Raw genomic sequence first — 16465 nt, 5'->3', positions numbered from 1 at the left:
GATTTTTTTTAAAAAAATTTAGCCCCAAAGGTATTTTTTTGGGACAATCACTGCTGGTTTGGCATACAACTATCATTGCTGGTTTGGGAACCATAAGTGATAGTCGCCATTATCACTGCCATTGCACAGTGCCAATTTAAAAACATTTTGAATGGGCATTGATGATGTTTTCTATGGTAGTGGAATATAGAGAAGATATCCCACCACTTGCACCACAAAAATCACAAGAGATCGATATGTAAAAGAGGGAGGCAAGAACTCAATAAATCAACTCAAAAGCAAAGAGATGAACTAGTAATACATGGAGTCAATTGGATGGATGAATTTGGCTATGTATCGCTTGGATAGATGTTATTTATAGCCACTTCTTGGCACACTCTAAGCCTAAGAATGGCAACAAGCTTAAGCACCAAGAGGCATCTCCTTTTTTCCTCTCTTTTCTCATCTCATTTAAACCCTAACTCACATCACAAATATAGGCTTCGAAGGGTAGCACAATCACCCCTCTCTCACCTTATCCTCTTGGACATTTTGACATCCCCAAAATACCCATACATCAACACACACACCCCCTTCCATAAGAGTGTTTTTCGCCCAACTCTTTTTCCTTCATCCGAACATTGTTGGGACCTTCACAACATAGCTTCATCTCGACATGCAAGCTTTGTAAAGGTGCCACATGCACCACCATCCATCGCCCGTAGTTTTGAGGCCAAACCATCTTGCATGCTTCTCAAAGCATGACTTCCTGCTTGCTTCCACCCGAAGCAAGTATTCCTGATCTTGACGCGTGCCACCTCGTCCCGCGATCCTCCACGTTGGCAAGTCTTTCCTGCTTACGCTTCCACGAACAACCTCATCACCTGCACCGACCCTGATCACCTTTGACTTGATCAACCCGCCGTCTGGACCAAACATCCAGTGCTCCTGTTCATGTGTACGATGTGGATCACCTATGAATTCACTCGGCATGTTTAACAACATCACATATTTTGCACATTATAATGTGCATATATCACATCCAATGCATATAGACCAATGCACAATAGACCCCATGCATAAACTTCACTCATCTCGCATACACTGCTCACACCTAAACCAAATCACAACAACTACACTTTTTTAGCAATTACTCATTACTCTAGATAGAATCATCCCTATGATCTCAAACTTTTTATGGGTCATATTATGATTTTTTTTAAAAACTTCATAAGTTTTGATCAACAATTAGTCAAATAAAACCAACAATTAGTCAAATAATATATATGTTTAGTTTACAAAATTTGAATCAATATATTTGTATTTCACATATTTTTTAATACGATATTGATCTTGTAATAATATATTGTAAGAAATATTAGTGATTAAATTACAGTTTTTAAGACCTTTTCAAATCCTTATTTGTCCTATGAAAAGAAACGGAGAGTACTTATCAATCTTGTTTTGTGTAGATAGGACCATGCATGAGCCCCACACTGCATGCGCCAACTTGTTAATCAGAAGTAAACTATGGGCTAATTAACCACAATGATTTTCATGGATTGGGAGGAAGGAAGGTGTTGGATCGAGAATGACAACTAGAGGGGGATAAATAGGTGTCTTACCAATTTCTTTCGAAATGAATGGCCTTCTCCTTTTATCACCCAACGCACCTCAAAAAGCCAATAGTGGAAAACCTGAAGAGAATCAAGTTGCTAAGGAAATATCCAGAAAAACACGACTCTCGTGGATGTATATGAACCCTAGGTTTAATTGAAACTAATCCCATGTGTCATCGCCACAAAAGATTACAACTTTGAGGGAGAAGACCTTAGAACCAAACGAGAAGAGCACCGGATGAAGAAACTCTCCAAGTTAAGGATCTGGAGGCAAGGGAATTCAAGACCCACTTGTTACATTTGCATGTGAATTTTATGCCTCTAGCAACAAGGAGATTGATTTCTCAAGGTGTTGAAAAATTAGCCCAAAAACCAAAACAAAAATCGCATCCAAAAATATAAAACTTGCAACAAAACAAGTAACCAATAGAATGAGACTAGAAGTAGATGAACATAAGTATCGAAGGAAACAATTTCTTCATTTCATTCAGAGGACAACCCTCCTTTTGGAAGATTATAGGACAATTTTCTCAAAAAAGCTCTCACCTATTACAATGACTAAGCTCTCATTTTCTCTCCTCTAAAACCTATCTTTTAAAACTCAACTGGCTGGCCCCACTCTCTCTTATAGCCCTACCCCTTTATTTATAGACCTAGGGAGGTAGTTTGACCCTTAAGTTTTCTTGTTCCCAAAATACCTTTCCCTGGCAATGCACTCCTACCTACTACCGGAGCATTTTGGTCTTTCTTTTTGCTCATCCATCGAACAGCCGTAGTGCCTTCATGACTTAGCTTCATCTCGATGCAAGCTTCACGATGATACCACATGTATTCCATTATTCCACGGTTTTGAAGCCAAACTGTGAAACCGCCTCACACGCTTCTCAAAGCGTGACTCATTGCCACTTGCTGTCGGCGATATGGGATCGGGGGGGTCCCCGAGTCCCGAGGCCAGGATAGTGCAGTGCCACGTGGCACCTTCCCAGTTTCGGGAGAGGGTGCTCAGGGCCAAGTACAGTTGGTCCTCGAGGACCCGAAGGAAGCCAGTTCCGGGAGTGGGCGCTCGGGGCCGGCGAGAGCTGGCCCCCGAGCACCCGTAGTTCCCTGAGGACTCGAGAAGACCCATTTCCAGGAGAGGGTGCTCGGGGCTAGGAACAGCTAGCCCCCGAGTACCCAGAGTTCCCCGAGGACCCGAGAAGACCCAGTTCTGGGAGAGGGCGCTCGGGGCTAGGAACAGTTGGCCCCCGAGTACCCAGAGTTCTCCGAGGACCCGAGAGAAACCATGTTCAGGGAGGTGGTGCTCGGGGCCATGTACAGCTGGTCCCCGAGTACCCACAGTTCCCTGAGTACCTACAGTTCCTCGAGGACCTAAGAAACCCCTTGCCGGTGGACTCCGCAAGGGCTCCATGGTGAGGTGTCAATCGGTGGGAGGCCCGATGCTGCATTTAATGAGTGGCGTGTTCGGTCACATCCAACCACTCCCCTCCACGCCTGTCGTACTGAGTACGTCAGTCCCTGCCACCGCCTGGCAGGAAGGCGTGGGAACATTTAATGCGTTGGGTCCCATCACGTGTCCCCACGCGGGGCCACTAAAGGAAGACGGCATGAAGATATCTGCGATGGGCTTGAGGCTGTCGTCCCGTTGCATCAAGACTGTGTCAGACCAACTCTGACCAGACGGGCGTGAGTGTGAGCTCAGAAGGCCAGCCGGTGGGTGCCCATGCGTCTGCTATGGCTGGGACGTGAAGACCGACAGGACCTTCCATGGGCGCGTTTTCAATCCTTGTAACATCAAACTGTAGCCCCATGATGTATGTTCTACATTTATTGTTTATGGGAACTTGTGCCCTTGTTCTGGGCACGCCCTGGTGGGTCTCCCCGGTAGTATAAATGGGGGGAGCACTCCGTAGAGAAACATGTGCTAGAGAGACCTGACAGAAGCTCTAGAGTAGCTTGAGAGGCTTGACTGAAGTCTGAAAAAGACTTAGGAGATAGACGAGTTGGAACAGCAGCACCTTGTAACACTAGAGATCCAGAGAAAGACATTCTAAGAGCCTTGATAATACACCACAGAACACACAGGAGTAGGGTATTACGCTCCGTATGGCCCGAACCTGTCTAAAAATCCCTTGTGCATTTACTCCTTCTAGCAGCCGATCATCCGTCCTGCCTACATCTCACACACTCGCATTAAATTCACATACGAGGTAGATCCAGAATCAGCCCCTCGGTCGAATCTCAAAGGGGGTCCCCCAGGATCCCCGCTTGAGGAGTTCATCCTCCGACACTTGCCTTCACCACAGCAAGCATCCCGATGTCGACATGTGCACTCCATCTTGCGATCTTGACCACCGGCAAGTCTTTCCCGCTCCCAATTCCTTGGGCCGTCTTGTAACTTGCACCAGCATCCCCTTCGCTTGACTTTGTTAACACGTCACCTTCATCCATCTTCTCATATTTCGCTTGACCTCCTTGTGCAAATCTAGGACCACCCTTGACTTTGCCCGGCCTCTTCGATAGTCCGACACCAAGTACCCCACTTGGCCTTGATCATCCCGCCGTCGGCCACCAAGTTGCATCTATCACTTACACAACCTGAGAGATGCAAACATGCATTTCCAACAACATATAACTCAATCTGTAGTTAGGCCAAATCGAAATTCTCAATTCAAAACACATCTTAGAAAAATTGTAAACGTCGGATGATCCAGCGCACTCTCCTTCTGAGCACCAAACCATCCAGCGTGTGCAACTCAACAGACCTCTATTTGGAATCCTCTCTACAAGAAATATTCCAGCGAAGCATCTGACATGTTCATCCTCAACCGCCAGACTATCTGGAGTGTGCAATTCCACTGAACCACTCATTTTGCAACCTCTCTAAAAGAATTGGTCCAGCGAAGCATCCGACGTTCATCCCTTGAGCGTCGAACCATCCGGCGCATGTAAGCCCACAAGAGCCGATTTGCACCCTCTCTGCAAGAAAAGCTTCGGTGTACCTCAATTTTTGCTTCTTCGTTGAAATACTCCAACGTTCACAATGTCTCATCGCCGGACCATCCTGCATGTACAAATTCTTCAGCGCCGGACCATCCGACGTGTACAATTTTTCTAGACTCAGAGATAAAAGTACCAACTCTATTTTCTTTACAACTTTTATTAGTCATGATCATAATTGCAACACATATACATGCTGATGCCATTCCAAAAACAACAAACCAACTCAACAAACTAGTCAATCACTCATCACAAATAAGCCAACGCACATTTCAATTTGGTTTCTCAGTGTCCCACTTGATGAGTGCATTGACAACCTTTAAAGCACAAAGATGTTGGTTTGAAAAAATACAACAAGAAAAGATCATACCAGTGACCAAAAGCTAAAGATAGAGCAAACTGAGGTCACTTGGCACAAGAAGATTGCATATGCTCGAGGAGAAGCAAAGCAAAGACAAGCCACAAATGCAAAAACTCCCCCTTGATGAATGCACATGTTTCAAGATTCTTCATCTTTTTGATATAAAACATGTGTTTTCCCCCTTTGGCAATGCAAACATAAAAAATAAAACATCATGCAAAATATGAACATGCAACCCTAATGAGCTTTCACAAGTATACCACAAAGTATTTACAAAAGCTAGAAGTATCAAAGGGCTAAGGAGAGTAGAATGTGGAGCTCACAATTACATAAAGGTTCAAAAGGAGACAGTGACATAAGAGCATGAAGCTCTACAAGCTATTCTTGAAGAATTGTTGGTGCATTTAAGTTTCCATAGCCGAATCATGTTAAAAGCGATCACAACATAAGCATTCACTTGTGCCGAGGTAATACAAGCATTAAGAGTTGTCCAACTTGAATCTCAAACTAGGCAAACAAGCATTTATGGCAGTAGGCTTTGCAAATGTTCACATATGAAACCAAGATTTAGTTAGATCAAGTCATTAAAACAGAATTTAATTATTTTAGGCACATTTCTTTGTGATTCTTTTTATCCTCAAGTTGCCTCTTATCCAAGCAAAATGTCGCGCGACTGGGTACATCAAACACCTCGAGGCTTGAAGAAAACTGTATTGGATCACATTTTTATCACAAGAAACTTGATTATTCAAGATTATTCAATTTGCACAATATATCAAGTTTTTCACAAGTTCAAGTCAAGTAGTGTCTTTACGACACAAGGAACACATGTTCCTCCAAGGTTCTATCATTAGTAAATATTTGTTAAAGAAAAAAAATATAGTGTAATATTCTTTAATCCACTATCTTGAACCAAGAAACCTAGAGCAAGATATTCATCAAACTAGCCTTAACACAAGCATTGATTAAGCCAAAGTAATTACAAATATGGTGATTAAGAATTGATCATTTAAAAGTCTACATGATTCATAAAATTGCCAAACTTCATCTTTAGAAAGCTAGCTTGATTAAAATGTTTCGTATGAAAGCATCAAGAGGAACTTAAGATTAAGAGTTTGATCTGCACAACTACTCAACTTATTCTAAAATCAAGACTAGCAAAAGAAAATGATAAAGACATACAAGTCAAAGCTAAACTATTATGATTATGTTACATGAGGCTATGCAATGCAAATGCAACAAAAGTAAGATAGAGTATGTACAAAGATAACTCTCTCTCCATAATGCCATAGGGATGTTACACTCTAAGCCCCCCCTTAAATAGGCAAATCTTGTTGCATCAAGAGGCTTGATGAAGATATCAGCTAGCTGGTGTTGGGTATCAATATATCTCAAGTCAATGTCTCACTTCACATTGTGGTCTCTCAAGAAGTGAAATATCAAATCTATGTGTTTGGCTCTGGAGTGTTGAACTGGGTTATTAGCTAATCTTATGGCACTGGTGTTGTCGCACAAAAGTGACACAGACTTGAGGTCTAACCAAAAATCTCTCGGAGTAGCAACCATCCACAAAATCTGATAATAGCAGCTAGCGACTGCAACATATTCAGCTTCAGCAGTTGACTACGCAACACTAGACTGCTTGCGAGAAAACCAAAAAACAAGAGAGCTACCCAAGAAATGACAAGTACCGGAGGTACTTTTTCTTTCAATTCTATAACCAGCAAAATTCACATCCGAAAAACCTCGAAGAGAGCGAAGAGGAAACAGAAAACCAAAGGTCATACTCAAGGGTGTATTTGAGATACCTCAGTATGCACTTCACCACTTGGTGGTGAGATGTCCTTGGTGATGCTTGGAAGTGAGCACACAAACATACAACAAAGTGGATGTCGGGTCTTGTTGTCGTTACAGGAGGGAGCCAATCATGCTCCTGTACTCCCACTGATCTACCACCTCACCATCTTCATCCGGATCAAGCGCAATCGAGGTAGCCATCGGTTCGCCAAGGGTTTCGTGTCACTCATGTCAAACTTCTTCAGCAAGTTCTTGGTGTATTTCATCTAGTGGATGAGTGTACCTTGTTTGAATTGTTTGATTTGAATTTGAAGGAAGAAGTTGAGCTTGCCCATCATCAACATCTCAAATTCCATGCTCATAGTTTCTGCAAACTTGTCTACAAGTGCATGAGAAGAGACAACAAAAATGATATCATCCATATATATCTGAATAAATAGGAAATCATTGCCATGCCTAAAGGTAAACAAAGTTTTATCCACCGATCCCATCTCATACCTATGATCTAGTAAGAAAGATTTAAGCCTATTATACCAAACTCTAGATGCCTATTTAAGTCCATATAAAACCTCCTAAAGCTTGTATACTCTATGTGGTTATTTAGGGTGCTCAAAACCAAGGGGTTGCTTCAAATAGATCTCTTCCTCTATAAAACTATTTAGGAAAGCACTTTTGACATCTATTTGATACAACTTGAAACCTTGGGATGCCCCGAATGAAGGGAGAATCATAATGACTTCTAATCTAGCTACTGGTGAAAAGGTCTCTCCAAAGTCTATCCTCTCTATTTAAATGAAACCCTGAGCTACAAGTCTAGCCTTGTTTCTCACTGCAGACCCATCCTCCCCCTGTTTGTTTTTGAAGACCCATTTAGTACCTATGGTGTGAATGTTATGAGGTGGCTTTATAAGGACCCAAACTTAGTTTCTCTCAAAGTTTTCTAGTTATTCATGCATGACATTGACCCAATTTAAATAAGATAAAGCATGTCCAACATCATAGGGTTCAAAAGAAGCAACAAATGCAAAATCAGTGAAATGAGCATAATGAGCAGATTTGGACCACGTTACCCTTTCATTGATGTTACCGATCATCATCTGTGGAGGGTGTCGCCACTGAATGTGTTGATTAGTTTTGCACTGCGAGATGATCTCCCTCACAAAACTACCGGTGCATACTCAAATGCAGCTAAAGTGGAAGTATAGGCTATAGGACCCTTTGCTGGTGTAGAAGAGGTAGGAACCATCTCGGGAGCAAGTGTGGTAGTAGGAAGTAGTGGATCATCCTCATCATCCCAAGAGCTAGAAGGTCGTTATCTACAAAGATATTTTTGCTCATCTCTTGATCACCTGTACACTCAAGAACAGGGCTAGCACAAGGGGATGATTCATCAAAGGTCACATCATAAGACTTCATGATGGTGTTAGTATCAAGATTAAGAACCCTATAAGAATGACCATGAAACAAATACCCTAAGAAATAGCATTAGAAGAATGCAACTCGAACTTATCAAGATTGTCACGCTTTAGGATGAAGCATCGACAGTCAAAAACTCTCAAATGAGAAAACTTTGATTTTCTCCCAAAACGTAACTCATAAGAAGTCAGATTCAAGAACGAGCTCAAGATAATTCGATTGGAGATGTAGCAAGCGGTGCTAATAAGCTCAGCCCAAAACTTTCTAGGAGTCCTATGCTCATCGAGCATCATCCTAGCAATCTCCACCAAAGTCTGATTCTTCCTCTCAACCACGCCATTCTGCTGAGAAACATGTGGGACAAAAAATTGATGCTCAATACCATGTTCAAGATAGAAAGCATTAAAGAGATAGTTGTTGAACTCAGTACCATTATCATTGTGAATTGCTTTCAAAGCACAATGAAGTTCGTTGAACAATCTCAAAGCTAAGCTCTGAAAGTGCGAGAACACTTTATTCTTCTGCACAAGAAAGTAGATACAAGAATACACGATAGTTTCCTCATAAAAAGCTCTCACCTATTACAAAGCCTAAGCTCTCATTTTCTCTCCTCTAAAATCTATCTCTCAAGGCTCAAATGGCTAGCCCCACTCTCTCCTACAATTCTACTCCTCTATTTATAGACCTAGGGAGGTACCATGGCCCTTAAATTTCCTTGTTTTTAAAATACCCTTATCTGGCAATGCACTCCTACCTACCACTGGGAATTTTGTTCCTTATTTTTGCTCGTCTATCGAATAGTCGTAACACCTTGATGACTTAGCTTTGCCGCGACGTAAGCTTCGTGATGATGCTATGTTCACTTCAGCCTTCCACGGTTTTGAGGCCAAACCGTGAAACCGTCTCGCACGCTTCTCAAAGCGTGACTCACTGCCGCTTGCTTTCACCCTAGCAAGCATTCCGATGTTGACACGTGCACTCCATCTTGCGATCTTGTCCTCCGGCAAATCTCTCCCGCTCCCGATCTCTCGGGCCGCCTTGTCACTTGCATCGGTATCCCTTTTGCTTGGCATTGTCAACAAGTCATCTTTATCCATCTTCTCATGCTTTGCTTGACCTCCATATGCACAACTAGGACCACCCTTGACTCTGCCTGGCCTCCTTGATCTTCCAGCACCAAGCACCCCGCTTTGCCCCGATCATCCTTCCGTCGTCCGCCAAGTTGCATCCATCACCTACACAACCTGAGACATGGAAACATGCATTTCCAACAACATATAACTCAACCTGCAGTTAGTCCAAATCGAAATCCTCAGTTCAAAATACATCTCATAAAAAATTATGAACGCTGGATGATCCGGCGCACACTCCTTTTGAGCGCCGGACCATCCGGGTGAACTCAGTAGACCTCTGTCTGGAATCCTCTCTGTAAGAAATAGTCAAGCGAAGCATATAGCATGTTCATCCTCAATTGCCGGACCATCCGACGTGTGCAATTCCACCGAACCACTCGTTTTGCATCCTCTCTGCAAGAATGGGTCCGACGAAGCAGCCGACGCTCATCTCTTGAGCACCGGACCATCTGACGCATGTAAGTCCACCAGAGCCATTTTGCACCCTCTCTGCAAGAAAAGCTCTGGCATTCACTGATGCCCAACGTTGGACCATCCGACGTGTACTTCAATTTTTGCTTCTTCATTGAAATACTCCAACGTTCATAATGTCTCATTGCCGGACCATCCGACATGTATAATTTTCCTAAACTTAGAGACAAAAACGCCAACTCTATTTTCTTTGCAACTTTTGTTAGTTATAATCATAATTGCAACACATATACATTCTTATGCCATTTAAAAATAACAAACCAAATCAACAACCTAATCACGTATAAATCAAGATATATTTAACTTGATTTTTCATAAGGTGTAGAATGATGTGGACAACAACAACCTTATCAATCTTAATTACCACACCGGACATGCTAAGTTAGCATTTTCATAGTCAGTCGCACTTGAGACTTTTTTTTTATGTTAGCCTTTTTAAAACTAATATTTTAATAATAACCAGTCGAAATCTAAATGTTTAGGAACTAGCCTTTTTTGTCAGGCCAAAGTATCTGGCGTGACTCCCTAACTTAGTCACGCCATATTCATTGGCATGACCAAAGTGGCCACGCTGGTGGAAACCCCGACGCCTTTACACGTGGGTTCGACGTGGCAGCCTGAGTCACCAATATTTTCGTGGATGAACAGTGTTTTCAGCAGTTTCAATTGTTTTCTTTCCGCTTTCTCTATTTGAGTAGTGGGGTTGCCGTACTCTAAAATTCATGAAACTTTTTTTGTATGTCCTATAATTCATGATGAATACATTTTAAAAGGATTCACCTCAATACCCCATCTAGGTTTTAAAATAAAAAACTCCAAAAATGGTTACTTTTAGAAATTCTAGTAATTTTTAAAGCCTCAAATAAATTCCCAAAAATATGAGAAAATTCACTAATATTCCTCTCATGTGGCTTAATAATTTCTAAAATTATTTTCAATCCTAGGTTACTTGGTGAAAAGGTGAGTTCCTTTGCAATACTCCATTTATATGCATTTTTATCATTTCATACTATTTAGCCTTGTAAGCGCCCTCTAAATAATTAGTAATTATGTTCGATTTCCCTCAAAATATTGCTAGAGATTAATGCAACATGTACAGGTCCTATTTGCAAACATGCACATCCAATAGAGTCGTAGAATTTGAATTATTCAATTTTGAATGTTGGTATATGTTACAATTTGTTCTATAACAATAATACTTAGGTGACTTGTGGAGCCAAAAAGAATTGCCATTTGCAAATAGGACCTGTACATGTTGTATTAAGCTCTAGCAAAATTTTGAGGAAAATCGAACATAATTACTAATTATTTAGAGGGGCTTACAAGGCTAAATAGTATGAAATGATAAAAATGCATATAAATGGAGCATTGCAAAGGAACTCACTTTTTCACCAAGTAACCTAGGATTGGAAATAATTTTAGAAATTATTACGCCACATGATAGGAATATTAGTAAATTTTCTCAGTTTTTTGGGAATTTATTTGAGGCCTTAAAAATTACTAGAATTTCTAAAAGTAACCATTTTTGTAGTTTTTTGTTTTAAAATCTAGATGGGGTATTGAGGTGAATCATTTTAAAATGGATTCATCATGAATTATAGGACATATAGAAAAAGTTTCATAAATTTTAGAGTACAGTAACCCCACTACTCAAATAGAGAAAACGGAAAGAAAACAATTGAAACCGCTGAAAATACTGTTCATCCGCGAAAATATTGTTCACCAGTCAGTGCAAACCAATTTAGCGTGACTCAGGCTGCCATGTCGAATCCATGTGTAAAGGCGTCGGAGTTTCCGCCAGCGTGACCACTTTAGTCACGCCAATAAATACGGCGTGATTAAGTTAGGAAGTCACGCTAAATACTTTGGCGTGATAAAAAGGGCTAGTTTCTGAAAATTTAAGTTTCAACGAGTTATTATTAAAATATTAGTTTAAAAAAGGTTAAAATAAAAAAAAACTCGCACCTAAAGCTAGTCATTTTCAGAGAGAATATTTATTAGCACCAGTGAATGTGCTCCTATCGCTCGCAGCATCTGCTCTGGAAACTTCCCGACGAATCTCGGAGCAAAACCAACGGCCCACGCACGCCGCTGGCACGCGTGTGACGCCACACGTACGCTGGGCCACAAAGCTTGCGTTCGATCGAACACCTCTGTGGACAAAAGCGCAGAAGCTTCGCTTGTCATACGTGGCACCGCGCCATTGGCTGCGGTCACATATGAAAGCTGAATTGGCTTGACGTTGACTCGAGGTCAACTCAGGCATCTCCTGGTCGGGCCGAGGAGTAGATCATCGTCCTTGCATGCGACTATATATACGTGCGTCGGTGCGTGCGGGCTTAGCATTACAGCATTCGGTAGCAGCTCGTTCACACGACGCCAGCACGCACGTGCTAGCTATGGCCACATCACGATGTACGGCGGCTGCACGGCCGCCGCCGGCGAACTTGCTGCTGTACTTGTCGCTGTCGCCGGCGAGCAAGATCATCGCCAAGGGCGGCAAGCAGCAGCGGGTGCGGCTGGTGGACGGCGCGTTCCAGTGCCGCACCTGCGGGCGCGGCTTCGCCACGTTCCAGGCGCTCGGCGGACACCGGACCAGCCACAAGCGGCCGAGGGTGCGCGCTGACGGCCTCGATCTTCTTCTTGGCGCGAGGCCCGGCAAAGACACCGCGAGGGATGTCCACCGGTGTCACACCTGTGGCAAGGTGTTCCCCACCGGGCAGGCGCTCGGCGGGCATATGCGCCGCCACAGGGCAGCGTTCCATGTTGCCGCCGTGCCGGAGGCGATGGCGACGTCCGGCTTGTCGGAAGAGGGTGATGACGACAATGACGCGGGCCACTGGCCCAGTACCTTAATCCACTTCATATGAGTGATCATTATAATGATCAATAAAATGTCAACAAGTTAGGTCGTTTGGACTGGTTGATTTACGTACACCTCCTGTTCATGATTACGTATATACATACATACGTTACATATTTTATTTTACTGTAATGGCTACTGTAATGATAAGTATTGTTTAGTCTTAATCATATTCGTTAAATGAAAATAAGGCTTAATGCATTTTTATATTCCATAGTTTTGTTGGTAATTTGTTGTTGCTATTTTTTTGTCGCTAATTTGTTACACCGTCAGAAAATGTTCAAATTAAACTAGAAATACCATCATCCATAGAAGAAAAATCTAAAAGAGAACACAATAATCATCAGCCACTTGCAAATAGTACTCTTGGGAAGATTGAAAATCATGTGCCGACAGAGCTTGTCACCGCTGCCTTCCCTACATCTCCACCACACGCCCCTTTACCGGACCCATAGCTGCCCGGGCCAATTTGCGACCTGGGACTTGTCGCCTCTACCGCTCATGGTGGCCTGGCTTTTGTCATGTCGCCATGCTGAGCCATTAGCCGTTGTATCCACCATCCATCGATCCTCTCATGTCCAATGGTACTGAATCCAAACCCTAACCCCTAAAGAGTTTGCAAAGCTTCACGAATAAAGATGAAGACAGAGGTGTGGTGGCGCACCAATTGTCAATTACATCCAATAATAATGGTGATGAATTAGACTGGAATCTCAGAAATATTTAGCTGAGCGCTGGTTAGCAAATCCATTTTTTCATAGCACATATATGCACTACCAGGAATAGGATCTTCAAATCAGAGACTTAATTATGTTTATTTGGACCTTTGGTATTTTTCTGCTATGTCTATATATTTTATTGACGATGTTATTGATTCCATCACAAAAAGTAACCTTGGCCCGACAAGGAAAGTATTTTCCTGTCGGGTAACCGATAAACGATTTGAATTTTCACGTGGAGCTATCGTAAAAAAATAATTTTAATAATACATATCTTTGCAGCGTTGTATGATTCAACTAATATGAGAATTTCTCTCAGAACCCACCTGGGTTCGTGTTGGAGCCTTGCATGATGTCTTTCTTCTTCTCTTTGCCTTACACAATTATTCTTCTCTCGATGGATAGAGAAATGAGTGTGTGTGTGCACTTTACTTGCAATAGCGTTCTTCCGTGCTAAGTGATGCAAATGCCCTGTCCTTTTATACTTAAGAAGGATTGCATTAAAACATTACATCCATTCAACACATCTTTTCATGAAACAACCCATTCTTTAGTGAATTGCAACAACCGTTCATTCACTTATTAGTTACTGTGTCTATTCATATAATATATAAGGGAGATGAGAGGGTACTTCAACCCAATAACTCTAATTCTCTTTTACTCTAGCAATCATCACACTAGAAGTACATCAATTATTGGAATAATCTGATAAATTACCTGAGCCACACTTAATGAATAAAATATTCTTACAGCTATGGCGCGGCTGGGCATGCATGACAAGGGATTATCATAAAGAAAAACTGTTCTTGTCAGTTATTGTATTTTCCTGATGGTTTTGGACCATCACGTACGAAACATCCTGATTCCCGGTAGAGTGACGATGGTTATACGAATCACCACAACTTTGTTTTTTTGAACGAACCGGTAAGAGGTTGTGCCAATTTCATGGAATAGAGAAGAATTTTACAACAAGCAGTCCTGGAAGGCTGCAACCTTTTTCTTTGAAGAGAACGGCAGGAGCTGCAGGAGTTATAGCCATATATATGCTTATGGATTGAAGAGAAACAGTTGTTCTAGCTTTGATCGTATGACATGCATTTCAAACATCTTATAGTCTCTCACTTAAAAAGAATCTAGTCCTAAAAATAATCTTGTTTCTTAAAGAAAATTATATTAATTGTAGCTACTTTGGTTGCTCCAAACATACATGGGACAACACATGAGTGTTGATTGGTAGACAGCCTGCAAGGCAGCAGGCACGGAAATTTCCATGAAACTTCAGAGATGTAAGTCGCTGAACGGAAGCAGTACTTGGCTACCATGCAAGTTCTGAGAAACTTCCTAAGATATTTCATCGATGCTTGATTCGTCGATACACACAGCAAGATATGGATATGCTTCAAAACGTGCCCACAATTACATTCGAATTCGTTCCATGCCTAGCTTGACCTATCCACGAGACCACAACTAGCAGGTCCGATCCTAAGCTATATATATGCTTGTGTTATATTGATTCTCTCTTATCTTAGTACTGAGGTTAGTCTTGATTTATACAGTACCTAGTTGTTTTGCTCATATATTCTTTTCATACTGCTGATTCATTTATATTTTAGTTATATATACCGAATCTCTATTATTATATACCTGAAATGAATTAAGGAATATATATAGCTAGCCGTCGGTGGTGCTCATGAGTTCCAACTTCCAAGTCATATGTATATCTTACCAATTAATTCAAAGATACCACTAGTTAAGTAGGCAATTTATCACCATAAAAGAAGCCACATTACTTGTGTTAGTACTAGTCCAGCGCGTTCGTGTCATTTCTTAACAGAAATATAATCAATCTAGATAGCATAGCTTGCACGCAGATGGCACACTCCAGTACCACCACACAATTCATTTCTTAAGATATACTAGCTAACTATCCAGCAAAAATATAAATATTGAGTATAATAACATTAAGCACATACTCAAGTTATGAAGATATGGATGTGCTATAGAAGTATCAACTAATAAATAAATCAGGAGCGATGTCTAGTATGATTTTAGATAGGATTTGAAAAATAAAGAAGATATTATTTGTTATTTTCCCTTCTAAGCTGGTAACGAGACAGGAAGATTGAAGGACAAAGATGGATAGTAAAATTGGATAAATTATTTAAATTTTAAATATTTTTATTAGATAGGATGACAGTTGAGGGAAGAGGTGACGTGAGAAATAATTAAAGCAGGAAACGAATTGAACAGATAGCAACGTGACACTGATTCAACGAACCATGCAAGCACGTACGTATTATAGTGGAGACGACCACACGGATACGGCATGCACCGCGTGTGCGTGTAAACCGAACATATTCTCTCTTCTTGTAAACCTATTTAGCTAGCGAGTAGCTATATAAGCTAGCATCACCTGGATCAGAATATATATAATCTCTTTCATGCTATATATGTATAGCATTATTCGTGCATGAATCAATAAACGATCGAGCAGTAGCAGACTAGCTTAATTAGCAGTCCAAGACTTACTTGCACACGTACGTCAACCTCATCACCGACACGTACGTACGCCCTTGCACACTCATCATGGAAGATAGCCACCTTCGTCTCCATGGAGAAGCAGAGGAGGAGAAAGAAGAAGAACATGGCCACCAGCAAGCGGCATGCGACGTCTTGCTCTCTCTGTCGTGCGGGTCATCCTGCAACCAGGAAGGCGCGGCGCCACACAGTCGTCGTCGACGGCGGCGGCACACAGTGGATGGGGCGGAGCTGTTCGAGTGCCGGACGTGCGGGCGGCGGTTCGCGACGTTCCAGGCGCTCGGCGGCCACCGGACCCGCCACCTCAGGTGCCCGAGCCCGACGAAGCACCGCCGGTCGAAGCCCGTGGTGGTCCACGCATGCGGCACGTGTGGGCTGCGCTTCTCGACGGGGCAGGCCCTAGGCGGCCACATGAGGAGGCACCGCCAGGCTAACAGCATAGATTTTGCTGATATGGACCTTACACAGATCACCATGACCGTGCAAGAGAGGCCCAGTTCGGCCTCCTTGCAGCTTCTCAACCTCTTCGTCTAGATCACGTAGCTTCTATGTTAGGACACACACGCGTGTGT

The 16465-nt window shown here is 42.2% G+C and overlaps 2 protein-coding genes across 2 annotated transcripts; both read left to right on the top strand.

Moving 5' to 3' along the window:
- The first annotated feature begins 12127 nt into the window (after positions 1-12127).
- Positions 12128-12795, top strand: LOC133886049 (zinc finger protein ZAT11-like). Its single transcript, XM_062325783.1, has one exon. The coding sequence runs from the start codon at positions 12173-12175 to the stop codon at positions 12641-12643; it is 471 nt and encodes a 156-aa protein (XP_062181767.1). The 5' UTR covers positions 12128-12172; the 3' UTR covers positions 12644-12795.
- Positions 12796-15809: 3014 nt separating this feature from the next.
- LOC133886046 (zinc finger protein ZAT11-like) lies at positions 15810-16431 on the top strand. The gene has a single exon (XM_062325781.1). It carries the CDS (start codon positions 15942-15944, stop codon positions 16425-16427), a length of 486 nt encoding a protein of 161 aa, XP_062181765.1. The 5' UTR covers positions 15810-15941; the 3' UTR covers positions 16428-16431.
- The last annotated feature ends 34 nt before the right edge of the window (positions 16432-16465 follow it).

Source organism: Phragmites australis, chromosome 12 (genome assembly GCF_958298935.1).
Source record: "Phragmites australis chromosome 12, lpPhrAust1.1, whole genome shotgun sequence".
Classification (NCBI taxonomy): domain Eukaryota; kingdom Viridiplantae; phylum Streptophyta; class Magnoliopsida; order Poales; family Poaceae; genus Phragmites; species Phragmites australis.
Note: the sequence above shows the minus strand (reverse complement) of the source record. Positions and strands in the feature narration are given on the sequence as shown.